The sequence below is a fragment of the Heloderma suspectum genome, chromosome 8, assembly GCF_057233095.1.
Source record: "Heloderma suspectum isolate Gila_16-S chromosome 8, 16-S_ref, whole genome shotgun sequence".
In the NCBI taxonomy this organism is placed as follows: Eukaryota; Metazoa; Chordata; class Lepidosauria; order Squamata; family Helodermatidae; genus Heloderma; species Heloderma suspectum.
The window spans coordinates 47,329,383-47,350,441 of NC_139465.1; the positions used below are offsets into that span (position 1 = coordinate 47,329,383).

Below are 21,059 nucleotides of genomic sequence, written 5' to 3' on the forward strand. Positions count from 1 at the left end.
AAGTTGTATTAATTTAAATATTTTAGGCCCCCAGGCACTTGCATGAAAAAATCCTGTGCATGTGTGCTCAGAGATAAGACCTACTCTGTTAAATGGAGCTTACTTCCAGGGAAGTGCACATAGGATTGCAGGTTGGGCTTTGTTGGATCCAAGTGTGCAAGAGATCGCAAGCGAATGGGTGTGGCAACAGCTGTGAGTTGGGAAGTCCTGATGGCAAGCAGTGCCAGGTGGGAGCAGGTTGAACTCTCAAATTGTGCGGTGTGCATGCTGAGTGGCAGCGTGGCTGTTGGGGCTAGGTGCCAAGTTCTGTGTGAAGCTGGATCTCTGGTGGGGCTGTGCGGATTTTGTGAAATCTGTTCCATCTTGATTTTGTGGATTGTCGGGCACCTTTCATTCCGTTGTCTGCTTATTGATGGAATTTGATTTTTTCCAATTTCCTGAATTTGCACAAATTTGTATTTGCAAATTCGCAGTTGTAGAAATGCTCAAATCCCCCCCATGTGCATTTTCATCAGTGTAGTGGCAGCAAAGTCATTGGCTGTTGAATCGTGGTGCCCCCCTGTTCCCCTGCAAGAGCTGCCCTTCCTTTATGGAAAGCGGTGGCCCACAGAAGTTATGCGCATATGCACCTCTGTCCTACAATTCTGATTCTGCCAGCCATGGGGGAGGGGCCCTGCAGCCCTGATTCCTGGCACTCTGGCTCAGAGCCTCCCCCCACCCCGCACCCATTGCCCACACACTCTCCAGTATCCCTTTGCAGCCTATCCAAGGCGCCGAATCCACCATCCAGTACCAGTGTCTGGACTTGTGTAGTTGTGATCCCGGAATATACATACTGCTCACTTTGTTGTGGTGTTGTTTTCTTTCTTTGCCCTGGGTGGCAGCTGGGTGTACGCCTGAGATGCTGAGGCATGGCGCTCCTGAGTTCTTGAGAGCCAGGAGGCCTTGAGGAGTATGTGTGTGTGTGTGTGGGGGGGGTGCCTCTGCGGGAACAGTGCAGCAGGCTGCCCGTGAAGCAAGTATCAGATTGGTTCAACCAGAACATGTGGGACGTTGCTAGATCTGGAAAACAGATGAAATCTGCGATATGCCCAAGTGCTTTGGGGAGGGTAAAAGAAGCAGCAAGATGTTCGTTAGCAGGAAACTGTTGTTTGCCTAACTACGCCGGTGCCATGTGGACGGGTGAGCGGGCCTTTTCCATTAATCTTCTGTCTTGGCCATTCTGCAAAATGTAGGAAACAGCTTCCAGTGCAAAATCTGAGAACCTCGTTTGAGCTCACTTTTACAGCTCTTGTGGTTAAAGATAAATACCTGAAAACATGTCAAAAGGTCCCTCATCTGCATGGCATGCCAAAGATGACAAAGCAGTACGTGTGCACTCAGCACAGTTTCCAACATGGCCTTCTCCCCATGCAGGTCTATTCTCTTATCTTTTCCATAAGGCCCATCTGATTTATTCGAATGTCTGGCAAGAAATTAAAACAAATTTCCAGATTCTGTAGAACTTGTGGAACAGCTGGAACAATGCCTGCAAGCCAGATAACATTTGCTCTTCCCCTCCTCCTCCTCCAACCGTGACTACAAAATTAGAGGATCCCCCTTGCTGCTAGATTTATTCAGTTCTCTTCTGTCTTTGAGCCTAAATCCCAGAGGCAGATGCCTCACCTACCTACCCATTTTTTCTGTAGCATCAGCTAATCTCTGCAAGCTGTTCTGTTGGCATTTGCCATCTAGAGGTTCTGCAATGCCCTTTTAAGCTCATTCTGCTCTGCGCACAGAGGCGGCTGTCCTCCCCACCCCCATCAGGGCGGTCACCTCGTCCTTGGGGGGTGGGGAAGCACCTCATTGGCCCCAGCCCTTTCATGTCCCAGAATGGGAGCTTCAAGAACAGCTGTTGGATGGTGGGACCCAGCTGATGGGCCTTTCTGGCACCGGGCCCGTTGCTATGGCAACGGGAGGCATTTGTGCTCCGGCAGGATATTGCTTTTCTTATACCCTTCCAGTTTCATTCTTTTGCTTGCACAAAAGAGCGAGGGCAAAGCCAGCTGGGAGTCATCCAGCAGAGGGATGCACAGTGCATGCCAAGCATCCCCTGCCCTGTCCTGGAAGAGCCCCTCCGTGGCGGCATGTTCTGTGGAAGGCATCCAAAGGTGGTCTTGCATGTGGAGGGGGGGCATTTAATCTAGCAGCTGTCACTAGGCAGGATTCTCGGATCCATCTCAGAAATGCCCCCCCCACTCCCTTCTCCAGGGCAGCAATGGCAGCTTCTCTTGTCTCAGGGGGTGGGGGTGGGGGAGGGAGGTTAATCATACAATAGTAGGGTTGGAAGGGGCCTACAAGGCCATCGAGTCCAACCCCCTGCTCAATGCAGGAATCCAAGTCAGAGCCTTGTCTTGAACGCCTCCAGTGTGGGAGAGCCCACCACCTCCCCAGGTCATTGGTTCCATTGTCATGTTGCTCTAACAGTCAGGAAGTTTTTCCTGATGTTCAGCCGGAATCTGGCTTCCTGTCACTTGAGCCCATTATTCTGTGTCCTGCCCTCTGGGATGATCAAGAAGAGATCCTGGCCTTCCTCTTTGTGACAACCTTTCAAGGACTTGAAGAGCGCAATCCTATCTCCCCTCAGTCTTCTCAAGGCTAAACATGCCCAGTTCTTTCAGACTGTCTTCATAGGGCTTTGTTTCCAGGGCTTTGTTTCCAGTCCCCTGTTCATCTTTGTTGCCCTCCTCTGAACCCTCTCCAGCTTGTCTACATCCTTCTTAAAGTGTGGTTCCCAGAACGGGACACAGTACTCCAGATGAGGCCTAACCAGTGCTGAGTAGAGGGGAACTAGTACTTCCCAGGATTTGGAAGCTATGCTTCTATGAATGCAGCCCAAAAGAGCATTTGCCTTTTTTGCAGCCACATCACATTGTTGGCTCATATTCAGCTTGTGATCGACAACAATTCCAAGATCCTTCTCGCTTGTAGTATTTTTGAGCCACGTAGCCCAATCTTGTAACTGTGCATTTGGTTTCTTTTTCCTAGGTGCAGAACTTGGCATTTGTCCCTGTTAAATGTCATTCTGTTGTTTTCTGCCCAGCGCTCCAGTCTATCCAGATCACTTTGAATTTTGTTTCTGTCTTCCAAAGTATTAGCTATCCCGCCCCATTTTGTGTCATTTGCAAATTTGATCAGCATTCCCTCCAAGTCATTAATACAAATGTTAAAGAGCACTGGACCCAGGACTGAGCCCTGTGGTACCCCACTTGTTACCTCTCCCCAGTTTGAGAAGGTCCCATTGATAAGCACTCTTTGAGTCCGATTCTGTAGCCAACTGTGGATCCACCGGATCGATGGTTCATCTAGCCCACTTTGAGCTAGTTTGCTCATCAGGATATCATGGGGCACGTTGTCGAAAGCTTTGCTGAAGTCGAGGTATATGATGTCTACAGCATTCCCATGGTCCACAAGGGAGGTTACTTGATCAAAAAATGAGATCAGATTCATCTGGCAGGATTTGTTCTTGACAAATCCATGTTTGCTTTGCGTAATCACTGCATTGTTTTCAAGGTGCTTCCAGATGGATTGCTTTATGATCTGCTCCAGAATTTTCCCAGGGATTGATGTCAGACTGACTGGTCTGTAGTTCCCAGGTTCCTCCTTTTTACCCTTTTTGAAGATAGGGACCACAGTAGCCCTCCTCCAGTCATCTGGCACTTCACCCATCCTCCAGGATTTCTCAAAGAGAATAGACAGCAGTTCTGAGAGTTCTTCTGCCAGTTCCTTTATTACTCTCGGATGCAGTTCCTCTGGCCCTGGAGATTTGAACTCATTCAAAGTAATTCGGTGTTCCTTGACCATATGCCTATCGATCTTGACCATATGCCTCTCAGGTGATTAATACCAAAAGGGATTGTGAAGAGCTCCAAAAGGTTATCTCCAGACGGGGGTGGGCATTGGCAAATGCAATTCAGTGATGCACACTGGGGCAAAAAGTCCTAAGTTCTCATAGATGCTGATGGACAGTTTGAGAAAAAAAAAAAAAAGTCGACCCCATGCGTGGCTTCTGTGAAAAAGGCAAATTCTATGAAGGGGATCCTTAGGAAAAGAATTGAAAACAAAACTGCCAATATCATAATGCCTTGATACAAACCTATGTTGTGACCACACCTGGAATACTCTGTACAGTTCTGGTCACTGCACCTCAAAAATAATATTATATAGCTGAAAAGGTATAGAAAAGAGCAACCAAAATGATCAGGGGACTAAAGCAGCTCCCCTATGAGGAAAGAATACAGTGTTTGGGACTTTTTAACTTTTAAAAAAAGGGCAAGTGGGGGGTACATGATAAAAGTTTATAGAACTGTGTGTGGTGTGGAGAAATTTGATGAAGGTTTTCCTCCCTCATAATAACAAAACCTGGATCATCCAATGAAGCTGAAAGGGTGGGAGATTCAAGAGAAAGGAAGGACGTCTTCACACAGCACATAGTTAAACTGTGGAATTCACTAGCATGGGATGTAGTGATGGCCACCAACCTGAATGGCTTTAAAAGGGGATTAGATGACTGCATGGAGGATAAATGCTCTCAAGGGCTACTAGTCCTGATGGCTCCGTGCTGCCTCCAGTCTTAGGGGCGGGATGGCTTTCAGTGCCAGTTGCTGGGGGAAGGAGCGGGGGGTGCTGTTGCTCACATGTCCCAGTTGTGGGTTTTCCACTGTCATCTGGCTGGCCGCTATGGGATCTGTTCTAGCCCAGCTCTTACGTTTTTAGATAATAACGTGTCTCCCCACTCACCTTACCCCTTGCGGATGGTGGATTGATCCACAGCCATCTCTGAAGATGGTGTCACAGAGCAGGAGACGATTTGCTGCACGCCTCCCCAAGTGTTGAGTGGCTGGCGTCGGAAAGTGCAGAGGCAGCAGGCCACCTGGGGCAGTGGGCAGATCTGCTCCCAGGGGCTCTGAGCAGGGGGAAAGGGGCGTGTGAGCGAGCCAGACGAACCTGTCTCTGAAGCTGCCCTCTAGTCCCAGAATTCTAGTCAGTTTGGTTGAGTGCTCTTTATCCCCCGTGGCTGCTGTTGGCTGCTAGAGATAAATGAAGTATAGGAGATTAAAGAATGGGTCTGCACATGTGAAATATGTAGAAGATTTGCACCAGTTCAGCTGCAACGTAGATAGGATGATATTGCCATTGGTGCATGTAAGCTTTATAACAAGGGTGGGCAACGTGTGGCTCTCCAGTTGTTTTAGCCTACAACTCCCATCAGCCTTAGGCAGGCTAGCTGATGGTGAGGGATCAGGGAGTTGTAGGCCAAAACATCTGGAGGGCCACAAGTTGCCCACCCTGCAGTGTAAAAGAAATCCCACAGTACTGCAAACGCAGTGGCTCCAAATGGATGCCACTGCTTTTGCTGCTCAGAGGCTGAATGCTCCAGGGTTGCGGGCAGGGAGGGGGCGGGGCAGCTTCCGCTGGAGAGCAGCCCCCCCCCACAGTCCTGGGAGTGCCCCTGCTGGCTTCGGAGTGCCCCGCCCGTGGGCCAAGGAGTGCTTGGCTCGTGAGGTGCTGCAGCATAACAGCCACATCGGGGACGCTCCTGAGGGCTTCGAACTCCAAAAGCCGGCTTGCCTCTTCCTCAGTGCTGAACCCCCTTTCCCTCTTCTCCCGTTTGTTCAAGGAAGGGAGAGATTTCCACCTCCTCTCAGAGCGAGTTCAGTTTCTCGCCAGAGCTGTGGCCTTGGGAGCAGCCCTTCTGGCTGGGCCTGCTGGGCTGTCCCTGGCAGAGAGTGAAACGTGGCCTTGTCTGCTGGCCTTGCTCGGCCCTGTGGTCCCCAGCAGGGGTCTTTTCTCCCGCAAGGGCGTGACCTTTCCCCCTTGTCCAGCCCCGGGGGGATCCTTTCCTCCCAGGAAAGCCTCTGAATGTGCCGTCCTGTGGGTGGCCACACTGGTTTGTCATGCACATGCATGACCATACCAGGGAGTTAGTGGAGGAGTTGGTCGATAAATCTACTCTTAATCCAGCACCAGGTGTTCTGGCAGATGCCTGCTGCTGCCCCGAGCAACAGTCTGCGCCTTCTCCTTCCCCGAACTCCTGTTCACATCTGCGAGCAGAAAACATGGCGCATGGTGTCCCCTGTGGCAGCCAGTGCCATTGAGGAGGGTCGAGTAGCTTGTGGCGCCACGATGTTGCATTGCGCAGGAGCGCTGAAGGCCTTTCCGAGGCCACCTTACACCTCTCCTGCCTGCCTGTCTCGACAGCCTTCCCCATGACTGTCACTCGTCCTCTTTTCCCTGCTCCAGGTGATCCTCAAGGACCTTGAAGTCTTGGCAGAGGTTGCGTCCTCTCCAGCAGGTCAGACTGAACACCACGGGCCTCATGAGGGCTCCAGCATGCGATCCGGGCAAGTGGACCTGCAGATTCCTGCTGCGACCAACGCTGGCCAGGCTGGCTCCTCCGGTAAGTGCACCTGACTCTGGCAACGTGCTGCAAAGAATCTCCCCTTCTAAACCAGCCTCCCCCAACCTGGAGGGCTCCAGACATGTTGGACTGGAACTCCCAGTATCCCTCAGCCAGTAGAGCTGGCTGGGGGATGCTGGGAGTGTCAGTCTGAGATATCTGGAGCTCACGGGTTGGAGAAATCTGTTCCAAACATCCTCCTAATACCTTACTTTGCTCCTGATGTGAAGTGGCACATGACAGCTTTAATCAGGCATTGGCAAGGGATTCTCTGGCCCAACAGCTCTAGTATTTTGGTGAAAGTGTGTCACGGAGGAGTAGAGTCACCTCCCCTGTTCTGTGATTCCAGCTGCAGCAGGAGCCTGAGGCGCTCTGCTTGCAACGAAGACCGGGACGGTTTTCCTTTTGATGTACACCCCACACTGATGCAGAAGGGGGTGGGAGTGGGGATGGCAGCAAGCCCAGCCGTTGCAGTGCTAGCAAAAGCAGCAGGTCTCACCATGAATGCTACATCAACAGGAATGGAATCTGACGTGTTCCCTGTGCCTCTGAGTGCCCTGGATCCCTCTTGATAGTTAAGCAAAGTTCTGGCCCTCATGATGGCAGAGTCAGCCATGTCTGGTCTCACTAGCAGAAGTTGGGGTGAGGCCTAGTCTCTCTTCCCTGCCCTTCCGCATGGCGGTCTTCTGCTCCCTTGCTCCCCCTCCTGCCTGCCCAGTGGCCGACTCCCCGCTCCTCCTCCTCCTCCGGAATCTTGTGGCTGGATCGTTTTGTAATTGGAACGGAAGACTTCGCACAGCCTGTCTTGAGTCAGCTGTTCGCAATTCATCATGGTGGTGCTCAACAGAGTTTGTGTCCATCTCAAAATGTACAGAACACAATGCCTAACGTTTTTAATGGGTAGCCTGTATTTTCAGACAAATCAGTTCCAATGCTTTTATGGAGTGTGCATAATTTCTGCTGTTTGTGAACTTGGAGCATTTGGTTTTTGTAGCTTGCGATAAGCCCGTATGCCATCAGTCCGTTTGGTAGCCTCTGCCTTCCCCAAGGCACCCGGGGTTTGCCCGCCTAGGCTCTGTTGGCTCGTCAGGAGATGAGCTGTTCTGACAGGCTAGCCCAGAGTGGTCACGCTGGGCAGCCTCGCGTCCAGCAGCATCCAGCAGGGGGATCCCAGAAACAGCTTCTCGAATGAAATTTTGTTTAAGGCAAGTGAGATTTTATTAGAGAGGGGATCGTAGATGCACCAACCCTTTTTACTACTCGAGATGGGTGAAATCTGATGATGATGACCATTAGTAAGGAAACATAAACATGCAGAGCAACCTAACCAACCACAGAGATTCCTGACCCTAGCAGCGTCCAGTCTGAACTGAGGGGTAAAGACAATAGAGGCAGTGAACAATGCAAGTGAAGAACCAGGATGGTCTCACAGACAGATCGGAGGAAGCCCACTTTTTGTGCCTTTACCAAGCCTGGCACTCAATACAAAATGGATGCTCTCGTGTGCATGCTAAGGGGCAGCTGCTATACCCTTAGTGGTCTCATGTTTTGAGGCTTTAAAAACCTACTTCCAAGAGCTCATCTTTCTGGCTAATCCTTGCTGACAGCCAGAATGGCCAGAGGCCATTTATGGGAGCCCTGGGAGAAGGGCAGGGGCAGTACCAGCATCCTAATTATCCCAGACCTCTGAGTGGTTTCAGTACCATCGGCCATGGTGTTCTTCTGGAGAGGCTATCTGGGGTCAGGGATGGAGAACCATGCTCCAGTAGTTCCGTTCCTGCCTGACAGGTTGATTCCAGAAAATAGGGCCAGGGAACTAGTGTTCTGCCTCAAATTATGGGTGGGTAACCTGTCTTCAGTGAAAGTGGATCTCCTTAAAGAAGTTCAAGACAACCCAAGTAGGTTTTCCTTCTCTGCAGCAATCTTAGTTGACTGTGTTCAATTCTTGAGCAGGTCTATGACCACAAAGGTAGTGGCACCCAGAAACACCTGCCTGCATACCTGGGAAACCAGGGATAAAAACAGGCTTACCTACCCTAAAAAATGAGGAACGGAAGCCTAAGCAATCTCGCTCCTGGTTTGGCTTCAGATCCTCCGCTCTTTCAAAGGGCCCCTATGGTGGCAGCCACCTAGGGATGGACAAACTCATCTCTGTCCGGGGCGGGGGGAGCTTGGCGAGGGCAGGGCTAGAGCGTTGGGTGCTGTCAAAGCCCCTCCTGCCCCCACCAAAAGTCTTGGAACTTTTGGTCCTGTGCCTCTCTCTCTGTTACCTTGTGGTCACCCTGGCTAACAAGCATGATGGGCTGATGTGCTGTGCCCCGCTCTGGGCTTCAGGTGGGTGCAGCAGGAGCCATGTGCAGTGCCTTCAGTGGGTGATGGATCCTCTCCGTGCCATGGGGGAGGGTGCGGGTGCCTTCGCTTAGCTGGCCAGGTGACTGCAGAGCTGTGCTGTTAGATCAAGCTGGTGGCTTCCTTTTCCTTCCCTGTAGATGGTCTGAAAATGGCCTTGCAGCTGGGGCTTCCTGCTGGAAGGCTGCCATGGACCCTTTAATGGCAACCCAGGCTCAGCCTTTTGTGTCCAATAATTGGAGGCTTTGAAAAGGCATTGCCCAAATGGGGCTCCCCCCCCCCTCCCACCAGCTAATTTGTTTTTGGAATACCCATAACTGGGCAGTCTGATTTTAGAGACACTGCAGCAGTTTGTGTCTTAAATGAGCAAGAATACCTGCAGTCAATTACCAGATTTGCCTCGATGCAGAGCCTTGCAACGCTGGGCCCAGAGGCAGTAAGCCCCCACGTCTCATGGCCAGAAGGAGGCCTCAGTCATCCTGGCGAACCTTCCTTGGGTTGGCCATTGTTAGGGCTGACTGCTCAGCTTAAGGGACCGATCCTGGCCCAATCCTGTCTGGTTTTCCCAAAGTGATGGATGGGGGGGTACTGATATGGGGGGAATCCAGGAGCGTTTGACATATGAGCCAGGCTGTACCAGGTTCCTAGGAAGGAGAGTCAAACCTGCAGCTGCCACTGAATTATGTTCCTCCGGCTGTTCAGTGGGCTTCTGGACCAACAAGCAGAAGATGTGGCAGGCAGCCTCGGTGCTCCGTGGTGATGATGGCAGTAAAGAAAGTTTACTTTTCCATCACCATTGCATCCACGCAGTGTTGGACAGCAGAGCTTTTCCGAGCAGTGTATGGCCTTAAACGTCTGCATTTGCTGAGGGAATCGGAGGCTATCTCAGGAGTATGTGCTGACCGATTTGCAAGATCCTTTCTCCACAAAGTTGCCCTCAACCGCATCAACTTTGGATGCCACCTTGACGAGTGCCAGTTCATGTGCCTTCTGTGGTGGCACCTTTTGCTTCTTCTGGCTTCTTTTCAGGCTTCGTCACCCGAGGATGTGGGCAACTTCCTTGCATCTGTGTGCTCAACTCTTACTCATCTTGGCTTGTAATTACAGCCAGTGGACTGCTGGCTGAGTGGGTGCTGAGGGTTGTTTTTTTCTTAAATAAGCATTCTGTTACACCCTGTTTTGAAAGCTGCAATGGTTCATTCTCTGTTGAAGAAGTCCTCCTTAGAACCCATTGTGCTAGATAATCACCAAGCAGTGTCTGCCATCATATTTTGGTCAAGGTGCTTGGGCGTGTGTTGGGGACCCAACTGCAACGATTCCTGGATGAGACTGATTAACTCGATCAATTTCTGTTGGATGTTTGACCTGGTTTGGGCTGCCCTAGTAGATGATCTATGCTGGGGGTTGGACAGGGGGAGTGTATCCCTGCTGGTTCTGCTGGACCTGTCAGTATCTTTCAGTGTCATTGACCATGGGACCCTTCTGGATAGTCTTGCTGGGATGGCAATGCAGGGCATTGTGGTCCTGGAGGTGGTGCTGCAGGATTTCTGCTTCATGCCTTGGCCTGTGGCAGCCTTCCCAAATCTGGCATCCTCCAGATGTGTTGGGCTACAACTCCCATCTAGAGGGTGCCAAGTTGGGGAAGCCTGGCCTGTGGTGTCCCACAGAGTCCAATCTTGTTCCCTGTGCTATCTAACTTTTATATGGAGCTGCTAGGAGAAATGATCTGGGGGCACAAAGTTGGCTGTGATCAGTATGCGCACAGCTGTATATCTCCTTGCTGTCTCAATCTGGGAAGATTCTGAACCTGTGTTTGGGCTCAGCAATGAACTGGATGTGGGCAAACAAGCTGACATTAAAAACAGATGAGCAGAAGTGCTCCGTGTCAGGAGATCTACTGGTTTGGAATCTGGTGTCAGCCTGTTCTGGATGGGAATCACCCTCCTTGAAAGAACAGGTCTACAGTTTGGTTTTTTTAGTTTTTTTGCAGGGAGGGGAGTGCTCCTGGACTTGGGCCTTGCTCCTGCATGCTCCAGTGATGGCTGTGGCCAGGAACATTTCTGCTTGTCTTCAGTTGAGCACATTCCTGGGGTGGTCAGGCCTGGCTATTCTCACACGTGCATTAATCACCTCTAGACTGGATTTAATTAGAGCACCCTCTGTGTGGGGCTGTTTGGAAATTTTGGTTGGTGCAGAACGCTGCTGCTAAAATCTTGTCCAGAATCTTGTACGGAATCATGTTACTACTTTCTCCTACCATCTGCTCTGGCTACTGGTCCATTTCTGAGCACAGTTCAAAGTCATTACCTTTAAAGTCCTAAACCAGCTAGGACTAAATTACCTAATGGACCACCATCTTCCATATGAGTCCACCCACCATTTAAGGTCATCTGAGGAGCCCCTTTCATGCATATACCATGGCCTTTGGAGCAGTATGGTTGGTGGTAGCCCGAGTGAGGGGCCTTTTCTGTAGTGGCACCCAGCATATAGATCTCCCTGGTGCCATGGGAGGTAGGGCTGTCTCCTCCTTTGATTGCGTCCTGTTGTCATTTGGAAACTTGCTTTTGATTTTTCTGGGTTTTTAAACATTTTTAGTTTGGCTCCCTGTTGGTTATAAATTCTGTGAATTTTTTGCTGCCTTGATTTTTGTCCTTAAAAAACATTGATTGCTGTGTTTATATTGTTTTTACAGCTGTGTTTAGCAACTGTAGGCATCTCCATTTGGAGGGAGAAAGTGAAGTATACACTTCATTATTAATAAATTAAGTTAAATTTTATAAGTAATACTTCCTGGCCTCCATTAGAAAAGTGAAGCATCCCTCCCTGCTTGGTTCTGGGGATCTGTACCTCCAACTGCGTTTTCTTGGTCATCTTTGGCTGGATGACTTCTCCAGCTGGGCCTGTGCCCCAGGCATCCTGCTGCCTCATATGCTGCAAGAGGTGTGTCCCGGACCTCTTGCACAGTCACAGAGGATCTTGCAGTAGACCTCTTGGGTTGTGTGTAGCTGCTTTGTTGGTGACCATAAAATTCTGCTTCCAGCAAGCTGCTACTTTTCGATTGCTTGTGTGGTTTGAAGTGTTGAGAATGGAATTCAGCTGCCATGGGGACTTTTATTTCCCAGCCTCATGAACAGGAAGAAGGGGAGAGGCACACTATATATATAATCAGGGGTGAACAGAAGGGAGATCTCCAGATGCTTTGGACCCCAGTTCCCAGAAGCTTCTGCCAGCATGGCCAGTGGTCAGGAATGCTGGGAGTTGATGTCCAGATCATCTGGACATCTACTTTCTGCCCTCCCCTGAAATATATATGTGTGTGTGTATGTAATAATTTATCTACTGCTAAATATTTTTTTAAAAACCCACAGCATAAAACACTCAATAATAAGATGCAAGGGGGAAATAAAAACACTCGATATATATAAAATGGCTGTTCACTTGGGTTTCACTGCTTCTTCAATTCATTTTTCTTCCCCTTTGACTGCCCCGCCCGCCCCCATCAGGAGGGAAACAGCAGTGTTGGGTAGGGCAGTGTTGTAAGACAGCAAAGGCAAGACCTCTTCTCTGGAGCCTGTCTCCATGTGGTAGCAATCAGAGGAAAGTGATATTTCTACAACTGAGCAACCAATGCATGCAGTCAGGAGTTGTAATGCTAGCTCAGTCCTACTGACTATGTGACTTCCATCCTTGTATAAAAGTTCTGACGTTATAGGACTTCCTGTTGAGTGGACTCTAGTAGATGCACCTGCCATACCCCAGTAAGGGAGAACATCTCTGTGGTGGCTTTCCCTGGGCCGGGCCAGGCCAGGCTTCACCATATGATGGCACTGTGTCCTGTACCAAGTGCCAACCATACCAGAGATGTGACATGCGTGCTTTGAAGTCTTCATCAAGCCTTCAAGGCTCCTACCTCCATTTCTCTGGTCTTCATTTCAAGACTTCCCCTGCCCATTCTCCCCTGCGTGAGGCAAGGCTATGCTATGGTTGCAGTCCAGGGAGCCTGTAGCAAAACAGCGATGGTCAGTCATTCCATTCTCGGTGTTGGACATTCCTCGGGCTGGATAGCAGCCTGTTATCCTGGCAGTGTCTCATTTTCTCCATCTTGCAACTGCAGGCTTGTTCCTTACTGTTACGTTACCCTTATGTTACCCTTTCTTCCGTCTGCCTCAGCAGTAAGGCAGCATGGCCACTGCTCATCCACTCTCAAAGTCGCTCATGGGTTTGGCTGCAGGCCATAGAACAGCTACTCGAGATGTGTTCTTGACATGCACATAGCCTGCTACACATTCCTGCTATGTTCCTACTGTTTATGGATCTAGGCTTCCAGTCTGTGCTGGGCTCAGATGGGATTTCCATGCGCAGGAGTACTTCTCCTTGGCACTTCCCTTTTCTTCCCCAAGATGGACTGAGCTCCACGCGCTTTCCTTTCCACCTTCTTTGGTTGAACAGTTTTCTTCCTCTGCTTGCCCTGAAAGCGGCCCTTTGTGTGCCTCTGCCAAAGGGCAGGGCAGCATGAGACCCAAGTCCATGCACTGCCAGTGGGACGCCCTGCAGTCGGGGAAGGAGGCTAGCTCATGTTTTAGCAGAGTGGGAGACCTACGTCCTCACATCTGTTTTGATGAAAGGCAGGGAATGTTTTGGGGTGGTTCTGTTTTTGTTCTTTGAGCTGGTCTATTTTTATCTTCCCATGTGATGTTCCCTTACATCATATTTACAAAGCTGAAATACAAAACATCCTGTAGTAACTTGCTGGAAAACCTCTTTTGCACATCAGGTTTCACTTAGCAGCAGCTGCCTTCCTTGGCAGCAGCCCCTGCCTTCGAGGGTGTGTGCGCGCAAACTCTCCATTGACGTTCTTGAGCTAGTCCACAGGAGGGCCGTGCCTTGAAGCCTTCCTCCTCTTTAGAAGCACGGGGTGCAGGATGGGTGGAGATGCCGCAGAATATTGCCCCGGGGCCTTTCCTAGCTCCCTTCTGCCAGCCTTTGGGCCTCCTGTACACCACCTGCTGTCCCCCAGGATTCCCCTTTGGGGCGATGGGGAGGGCAGAGAGGCCTGCAGTCTCTCTGCCTGCCTGCTTGCCAGAGACCCTCAAACAATGACCGCGTAGGAGAGCCATGCGGCAGAGAAAATGGTTCCACCAATGACATGGAATTTCTCCCAGGTTGCTCTGCCCTGTAGTATCAAGTGAGAGATACTGGGCAAAATAGATGGGTTTTAGAAACAATTTTCTGTTGAGGAAAAGTAGTTTGAACACTTGCAAGAGGAGAAAGGAGAAAAGAGGCAAAGGCAAAGACAAAGACAAAGACAAGCAAATTCAGGGCAAATATAGAACCTGAATACTAGACAGCTGTAGCCATTGTTAGCCCCATGGCAACCAGCATTCCAGCCCAGTGTGGGCACTGAAACTGCCATGGTTGCCTTGGCAGACAGCTGCTGTCAGGAGATAGGTGGGGCAATCCAGTCCTGTGGACTCCCCTGGACCCCTTGGTGTGGCTCTCAGCACTGTTGAGAGTCGCTGGGCACCTTTTCCTGGTGGGGCAGGGGCATGGCACCGTGCTAATTCTGCTCCTCTTGCAGAGAGGTACCGGAAGGTGGGGCTGAGCAGCTGCTGCCCCACCCCGAGGGGCACGGGCCTGGAGCTGCTGCCACAGGCAGCCTTGTCTCCTGCGTGGTGGAACATCTGCATCTGCACGCTAGTGCTGGAGAGGGGAGTGAGCCGAGAGGGCGGGTCCCTGCTGCCACCTTCCTGTGAGGCACGGAGCTGGCCTGGCCTGGAGCCCTGGCCCCAGCGACTTGCTTGTGCCAGTTTGGCAAGTGGTTTTAAATCTGCATTTGAAATCTCTGTATTGTGCTAGGTTTTATTCTGGTTGTCTGGTTATATTGTGGTTTTAATGCTTTTATATTTTATATTGTTTTACCCCGCGCTTTTTGGTTCTAATTTTTGTGAACCGCCCAGAGAGCTCGGCTATTGGGTGGTATAGAAACAAAATAAATACATAAATAAAAAATAAGCGGTAGATGGAGGCCTGGAATGCCGAGGCCTGGGTTGTCTGGGAGCAAAGCGTAAGACTGTGCCACGCAGAGCAGGCCTCAGGCAAGCACTGTGCCTGCCACTGCCTCTGGCCATCCTAGCCCCGGGTCTGCCCAGGTAGGGCTTCCTCTCCACCGAGAGGAGACCGGATGCACGTGCCCCTGAACTGACCCCCTGGCTGGGCCCTCCTGGCCCCGCTCCGGGACAGGGGCCTTCCTCTGGAGCCCAGCCTAAGTCTCCCGCACGGGGGCACAGTGCCTCCTTCCGCCTGAGAGCCAAGCTCCGTCGGGGGGGAAGAGCTCGGGGTCCACGTTCCAGTGGTGGGTGGAACAGCGGGAGGGGCCAAAAACATACTGAAAATGCCTGCATATCTTACCTTAAATCTCTTCATGCCACTAGCGAAGCCTTCAGAGAGGCATTTCAGCCATTTAGAATTGGGGCAGCTGAGGGGGTGGGGGAGAATTGCGTAAAAGCCAGGAAATCACCCAGGGGTTGGGGGGACGGGGGCGTGGCCATCTGGAGGGTTGGGTTTGTCGTCTCCGCGTCCTGCACCCCCTGCTTCAAAGGGTGCTAGGTGGAACTCGCCATGACCCTCTGCAAAGCAGAAGGAGAGAAGGCGGGGGGGGCATCACATGGCCCTTCTGCCTGCTTTGAGGTACCTGGATGTTGCATGCAAAGGAAGAGGATGGCAGCAGAGAGCTCTTACGCCTGGTGGGGATCTGTGTGGCTGAGAAGCTGAGTTTTGGCGCACTCTGAGTGCCTTGCTCACTCAGGCTGCACGGCCCTGACGGGGCCAAGGTGAGGAGAGACAGGGCCACCGTGCATTTCCCTTGTCAGTCCTTCTGTTCCCACTGAAGTGTCGGCTCCACAGCAAGCAAACGGGTGTGACAGTTGATGAGATGGCTGGCGAAGGCTGGCCAGTGCAACGGTTTCACGTAGCACCCCACAGCTGCTTTCCAGGAAGCCTCTGGAGCGGCGACAAGGCTCCACAGTGTTGACGTGCCCACTGAACAGCTGAGCTGTCCCATTTGTGGTGTTGGGCATCACCATATGTGTGCTAACAGCTACTCTGGCCCGTTACCTCTCTGTGAAGTCTCCCCTTTGTGAGTATCATTATCAATTAATTAGCTCAGCTGTGTTTTTGTAAAACCTCCTCCTGCTTCTCTAGTATTCCTACTTGTAAAAATAGCAGAGCAGATTTAATTGTAGCTTTTTATTGCACTGGAGTGGGCGAACCACCCATCAGTGGCAGAAGCCTGAAGGGGAGAAGCGTGTCAAGGAGGTCTGGGAGGCGTGGGTTTGTCTCGTGGCAGCCTCAGCGCTTGCGACCGGTTTCCACGTTGTGCTTGTGCAGCTTCATTGGGCCCTGCCTGTGTGGAGATCCTGAGCTGTGAGATGCTGGAAAGGACAGAGGAATGCGAACGGTGGTCTGCTGGTGATGCAGCATCCTCGTGGGTTGCTCCCTCCCTCTCCTCTCCCCGCCTCCCACCTTCCAGCAGGGCCGCCCCTCCCGTGACACAGGGCAAGGCGCCTGCATCAGGTGGTGGAGCAGGAGGAGTGGGGAGGGCCTGCCGCTGCCCCACCATCTCCGGCAGTTGCGTTGGAGAGTCCCGCCAGCCGGTCTCCTGCTGTGGCCTTTGCTGCAGTAAGAGAGTGGCCAGCGGGGCTCTCTGGGACAGCGCTCTGCCCTCCTTTCCCCCATCGCGTGCCCCTCCTCCCTTTGCCGCTGGGTGAGATTTGCAGAGAGCCACACAGCCCGAAGATGTGGCTGCAGGCTCATGTGCAAATGGGAGGGAGAGGGTGCGAGGAGGCAGCCTGTGTCCTCTGCCACCTTGGGGCAAGAGAGCTGGTGCTGGGGCACCATGCATCCAAACCACTGTAATAAATTTGGCTGTGATATGTTGGCCGACAGGTGAAGGTCTTTCTGGCGTGTGACGCTCAGTTTTCTGGGGCCCGCTTGAATGTCCAGCATTGTCCAAAGCAGCTGCAGAAGCCAGCTCGAGGCCTTGCAGAGTTCCCTTTTGTTCTGGGCCAGGGTTTTCTGCCAGCTGGTGGCAGGTTGAACCCACAACACTTCTTCTATAGGCCTTTTGCACTGTATGTTCCAGGTCTCTCGAATAAACATTTATTTGTTTCCTACGTTCCCCCCCACTTCCTCAGGGCAGTGTACAGAGCTGCCACGTGCCCCCCTCTTATCCTCACAACAATCTGGTGAGCTAGATCAATCTGGGAGTGAGTGACCCAAAGCCTTCCATACCACTTGGCTTTGTAGCTGAGTGGGGGTTTGAACTCAGGTTCCCATAGTCCTAGTCTGACACTCTAACTCAGCCTTCCCCAACCTGGTACCCTCCAGGTGTGTCAAATTTGCAGCCTGGGAATGATGGGAACTGTAGTTTGATACATCATTTTCCTGCCCATGCCTATCATCACCACTGCCCTTTGGCCAGCAGAGAGTCTGTTTTACTTTGGGATTGTATTTTCCCCATCTTTTCTTTGGCCCTGTGACTTTTCTAGATGTGTTGAGAGATCCTCAAAACTACTCCTGTGGATTTTATAGGTTGACCCTGAGCATGGTTCATCTTCACAGGATATTTCCTTGCTTCATCATGTAGTCCAGCTATTAGCATGTTCTACACATGCTTTGTTGAATTCCTCATGTTAGGTGGTTTGAAGCATTGGCCTTAACCTGGCAGTGTAATAATGGAGCTGCCACTTCTTTCTCTGTCAGCCTCCTTGAGTGTCCGCCGCTGGTTCTCCGTTGCTGTGCAAGGGTTGTCCCTGTGCCCTCAGTAGGAAAAGCATTTTTGTGCCACCTCCATCTCTGAGGCATGGCAACACCTATCCGAGGTGCATGGTGAGGACATGACAGTCCTGTTGACAGTCCTGTTAATGAGACCCACCGGAGAGCCAGACTTCTTGTTCTCCTCTGTGGTGGTCTAGGACTCTGCAAAAGGACGGGGTGAAACAGGTGGTCGTGTGGCTTCCCTGTCAGGATGGCTTTGGGAAAGAGTGGCCCTGGTCAGGAGGAGCAAAGCCCCCACGGCCAGGCTGAAGGAGGAGCCTTGGGGAGGGGCTGCAGAACACATGTGGCAGACAGAGCTCTGATGCCCACCTGCTCTTGCCTGGGTCATCCTGTCTCTCTCTCAGGTGACTCCCTCTCATTGTCCTTCCTTCCAGGTACCAAAGGCCTGGAGTGTCCTCCCTCGACTCCCACCATGAACTCTTACTTCTATAAGTTCATGATCAACTTGCTCAAGAGATTCAGCAGTGAGCGGAAGCTGCTGGAAACACGAGGAGCCTTCATCATCAGGTTAGTCAAAGCCCCTGCTTTCTTTGCCTGTCTGCTTCTGAACCTTCTGTGGGGTCTCTGTGCCATTCCGTGCAAAGGTTCTGCGCCCACTCGGGAAGGTTCTGGAGGTGAGGCCTCAAGGCGCAAAGTCTTGCCTTGTGCACATGCTTCAAGGGCCAGGGGGAGAGAGCGCCTTCCTGCTCAGGTCCCAGCCAGCCACTACTTTACCAGAGGTGGTATCTCCCTTTCGCCTCTCGGGAACTAGTTCTTCAAGGAATGGACTCTCCACCTGCCAGATGTCCACAGGACTCTGGTTTTTTACCTGCAGTCCCCACTATCTTTTAATCTGCTATGTGGTCCCTAGGAGGCCTTCTCAGAGGCTGGCCAGGGGGCTGAGCTTGATGATAACATGATGCTGCAAACTTGCCAAGTAGCCCACTGCTAGGAAGATGGCTGAAAGGGCCTGACCACGAATTTTGCTGCACTAGCTGTTCTTTGGGTTTTCCTTCAGGAATAATCACAGTGGCTAGAGCAGCCCTCCAAAGCCCTTCTGTGCGTGCGTGGTGGAAGCGTGGTGCGGGGCGTGTGCCTGTGTCATGGTGTCTGTCTCTCTGTGGTGTGGTGGTGATCTAGAGAGACTGTGCATTTGTGTGCACGTGTGCGTGGTGGCTCTGGCGCCATCCAGCATGTAGCCCTGACAAATTCCATCTGAGGGACTGAGGCCCTCAAGGGGAGCAGAGGTTGCCCACTCCTACTGAGGAGGCTGAAATTACATGGTAGATATTTGGAAAATGCTCTTTGTGACATCTGACAGCATAGTGTGAAGTCTGGGACAGCACAGAAATGAATTCCTTCACACCCTTTCAGAAATAATTGCTTCAGGGGAGTAAGATGGGACTCTGTGCTGGCTGGGGGCATGGGGGAGTTGCAGTCTAACACACGTGGAGGGGAGAGTTGGGTTTGGGTATGGGAGGAGAGACCGGGTCCAGATCTCTGTCCTGTGAAGCTCACTGTGAGCCTAATCTCAGGGATTCCCCCCGCCCCTCGAGCAAAGGCACCACCTCTCAAGAAATGGCTGCCCATTCTGTAGGTCTGGGAAGTCGTGCATGGAAGGCAGGTTCAATAGCCCTGTTGAGTTCCCTGCAGAGGGTCCCTCTGAACAACCTTCCTTTGAAGCCTGTCTTTGTGAGGGAGCGCTCTGCCATGCACACGCAGCCCTCCCCCCAAACCTCTCTTTGGTTTCTGAGCCTTATTCTGACAGTCCCAACTCAGTGGCCAGCTTTTTGTATGGAACAGTGGGACTGAAAAATACTTTCTTAAAATAAAATGCTGTGATTTTACAGCAGGGTTGCGTTGATAAATGGCCATGTCGAATATACATGCTTTGCTGTATGAGCTTGTAGGGTTGCCAGTTTCTGAGTCTTCGCAACAGCAGAATTCCCTTGGGGAAGGTCTGCGGCTCCGTGGTAGAGCACAGAAGCCGCTTTGTGGACCAGCAGTCCGAGGTTCCCTCCCCAGCAGCATTTCCAGATCGTGTTGGGAAATATGTTTGCCTGAAACCTGGGCCACGCACAAGGCAGCTTCAGGTGTTGAAGGCTGACCTGTCCTGCCCGCTTCTGAGGGCGGCTGAGTCATTTAGAGAGCAGGAAGGGTCGGGGCGGAGCTGCAGGGCCTTGGATTCCTCCCAGCAGGCAACTGTCCTCGCTCTCAGGCCTTTTATCCTTCTTGGCCAGGCTCTGCCCCCTTCCTGGAGTGTGGGGAGCCTTCGAGGGGTCCATTCTCTGGCCAGTGTCCTTTGGATCCATTGCCTGCACTAGTGAACAGATGCTACAGCCTGTGAGGTCCCAGACGTGGCGGGGTGGGGGGGGTCCCCTCAGGAGAATCTGGGTCAGCAGGCGGGGGGGCCCAAATCAGAGGTCTCTGGCTCAAGGGACTCCTGGTTGTAGTCCTGGTCCAGCTGGCTCCTCTTCCTCCGCTGCTACAGGAGACCTGGCTGCTTCTCAGGGTCGGGCCCACGTGTCGCTGCCCCTTGGCATCCGTGCGCTGAGTCTTGCTTTGGCCTTTCTTAGGTTGTTGGCTGACTATTTTGTCATGCCAGTCAGCTGGTGTGCTTGCTGCCTTGAACTCCTCTCCACTGGAGCTAGATGAATTTCTGTGAAATGTAGCGGAAGTATGAAAAGCAGGCCAGAGGAGGACTGTGCATCTAGGACACCCCTAGATGTCAGTGCAGTAGAAGACACAGCACTTGCGCCCTGTGTGCTGTGCTCTCTGCGGGATTCTGTGCAGAAATGCCGAAAGCTAGGCTGTCCAGTGTGCTAGCAGACACCTCTCTCGGCACCTACCAGGCTTTCTGAGCCTCCTGATTTAATTTTTTTTTAAATTTACTGGGAGGCTGGTGTGCTGCAAAGTGCTGTCTTCATTTCCAAGAATGCCTTTGGGCTCCACATCTGAGCCTCAGCAGTTTGCCTTCTGTGGAATAAGTGTTGGAGCAGAAAACTGAGTTCAGAAGAGCAAGTTTTGTGTTCTGGAGCTCAGACCCCAGGCCTTCTTATTTAAGTTCTTGGACAAATTACTTTTCTTTTAGTCTCACCAGTCTGCCTTCTGTGAAATGGGTATTTTGTGACCAGCCATCCTTTCCATGGCAGCTATTTTGTGAATAGGCAAGCCCCAACCTGTGGCACCCATTTTGTGAGAGTGCTCCCAAGACTTTCCCAACATTCCAGTTGTGCTCACTGACTCAAAAAGGTTGGGGACCCCTGAACCACTGGGCTTCTGGAAGATTCTAAAGAACATAAGCAGAGCCATGCTGGATCAGACCAAGGGTCCGTCTAGTCCAACATTCTGTTCACACAGTGGCCAACTAGCTGTTGACCAGGAACCCACAAGCAGGGCATGAATGCAACAACACCCTCGAACCCATGTTCTCCAGCAACTGGTGTACGTACTCTCA

At 51.7% G+C, this 21,059-nt stretch overlaps 1 protein-coding gene across 8 annotated transcripts in view; it reads left to right on the forward strand.

The window, feature by feature from the left end:
- VAC14 (VAC14 component of PIKFYVE complex) overlaps positions 1–21,059 on the forward strand; it is a 128,813-nt gene that overhangs the window by 46,034 nt on the left and 61,720 nt on the right. For all 8 annotated transcript variants that reach the window (XR_014784642.1, XR_014784641.1, XR_014784643.1 and 5 more), the window contains 2 exons: positions 6,283–6,439; positions 17,998–18,130. Coding sequence is in view for 5 of the 8 variants with exons in the window: in XM_084812319.1 (XP_084668445.1) it covers positions 6,283–6,439; positions 17,998–18,130 (290 nt within the window). In the remaining 3 variants the exon portion in view is untranslated. The remainder of the gene's footprint in view (positions 1–6,282; positions 6,440–17,997; positions 18,131–21,059) is intronic.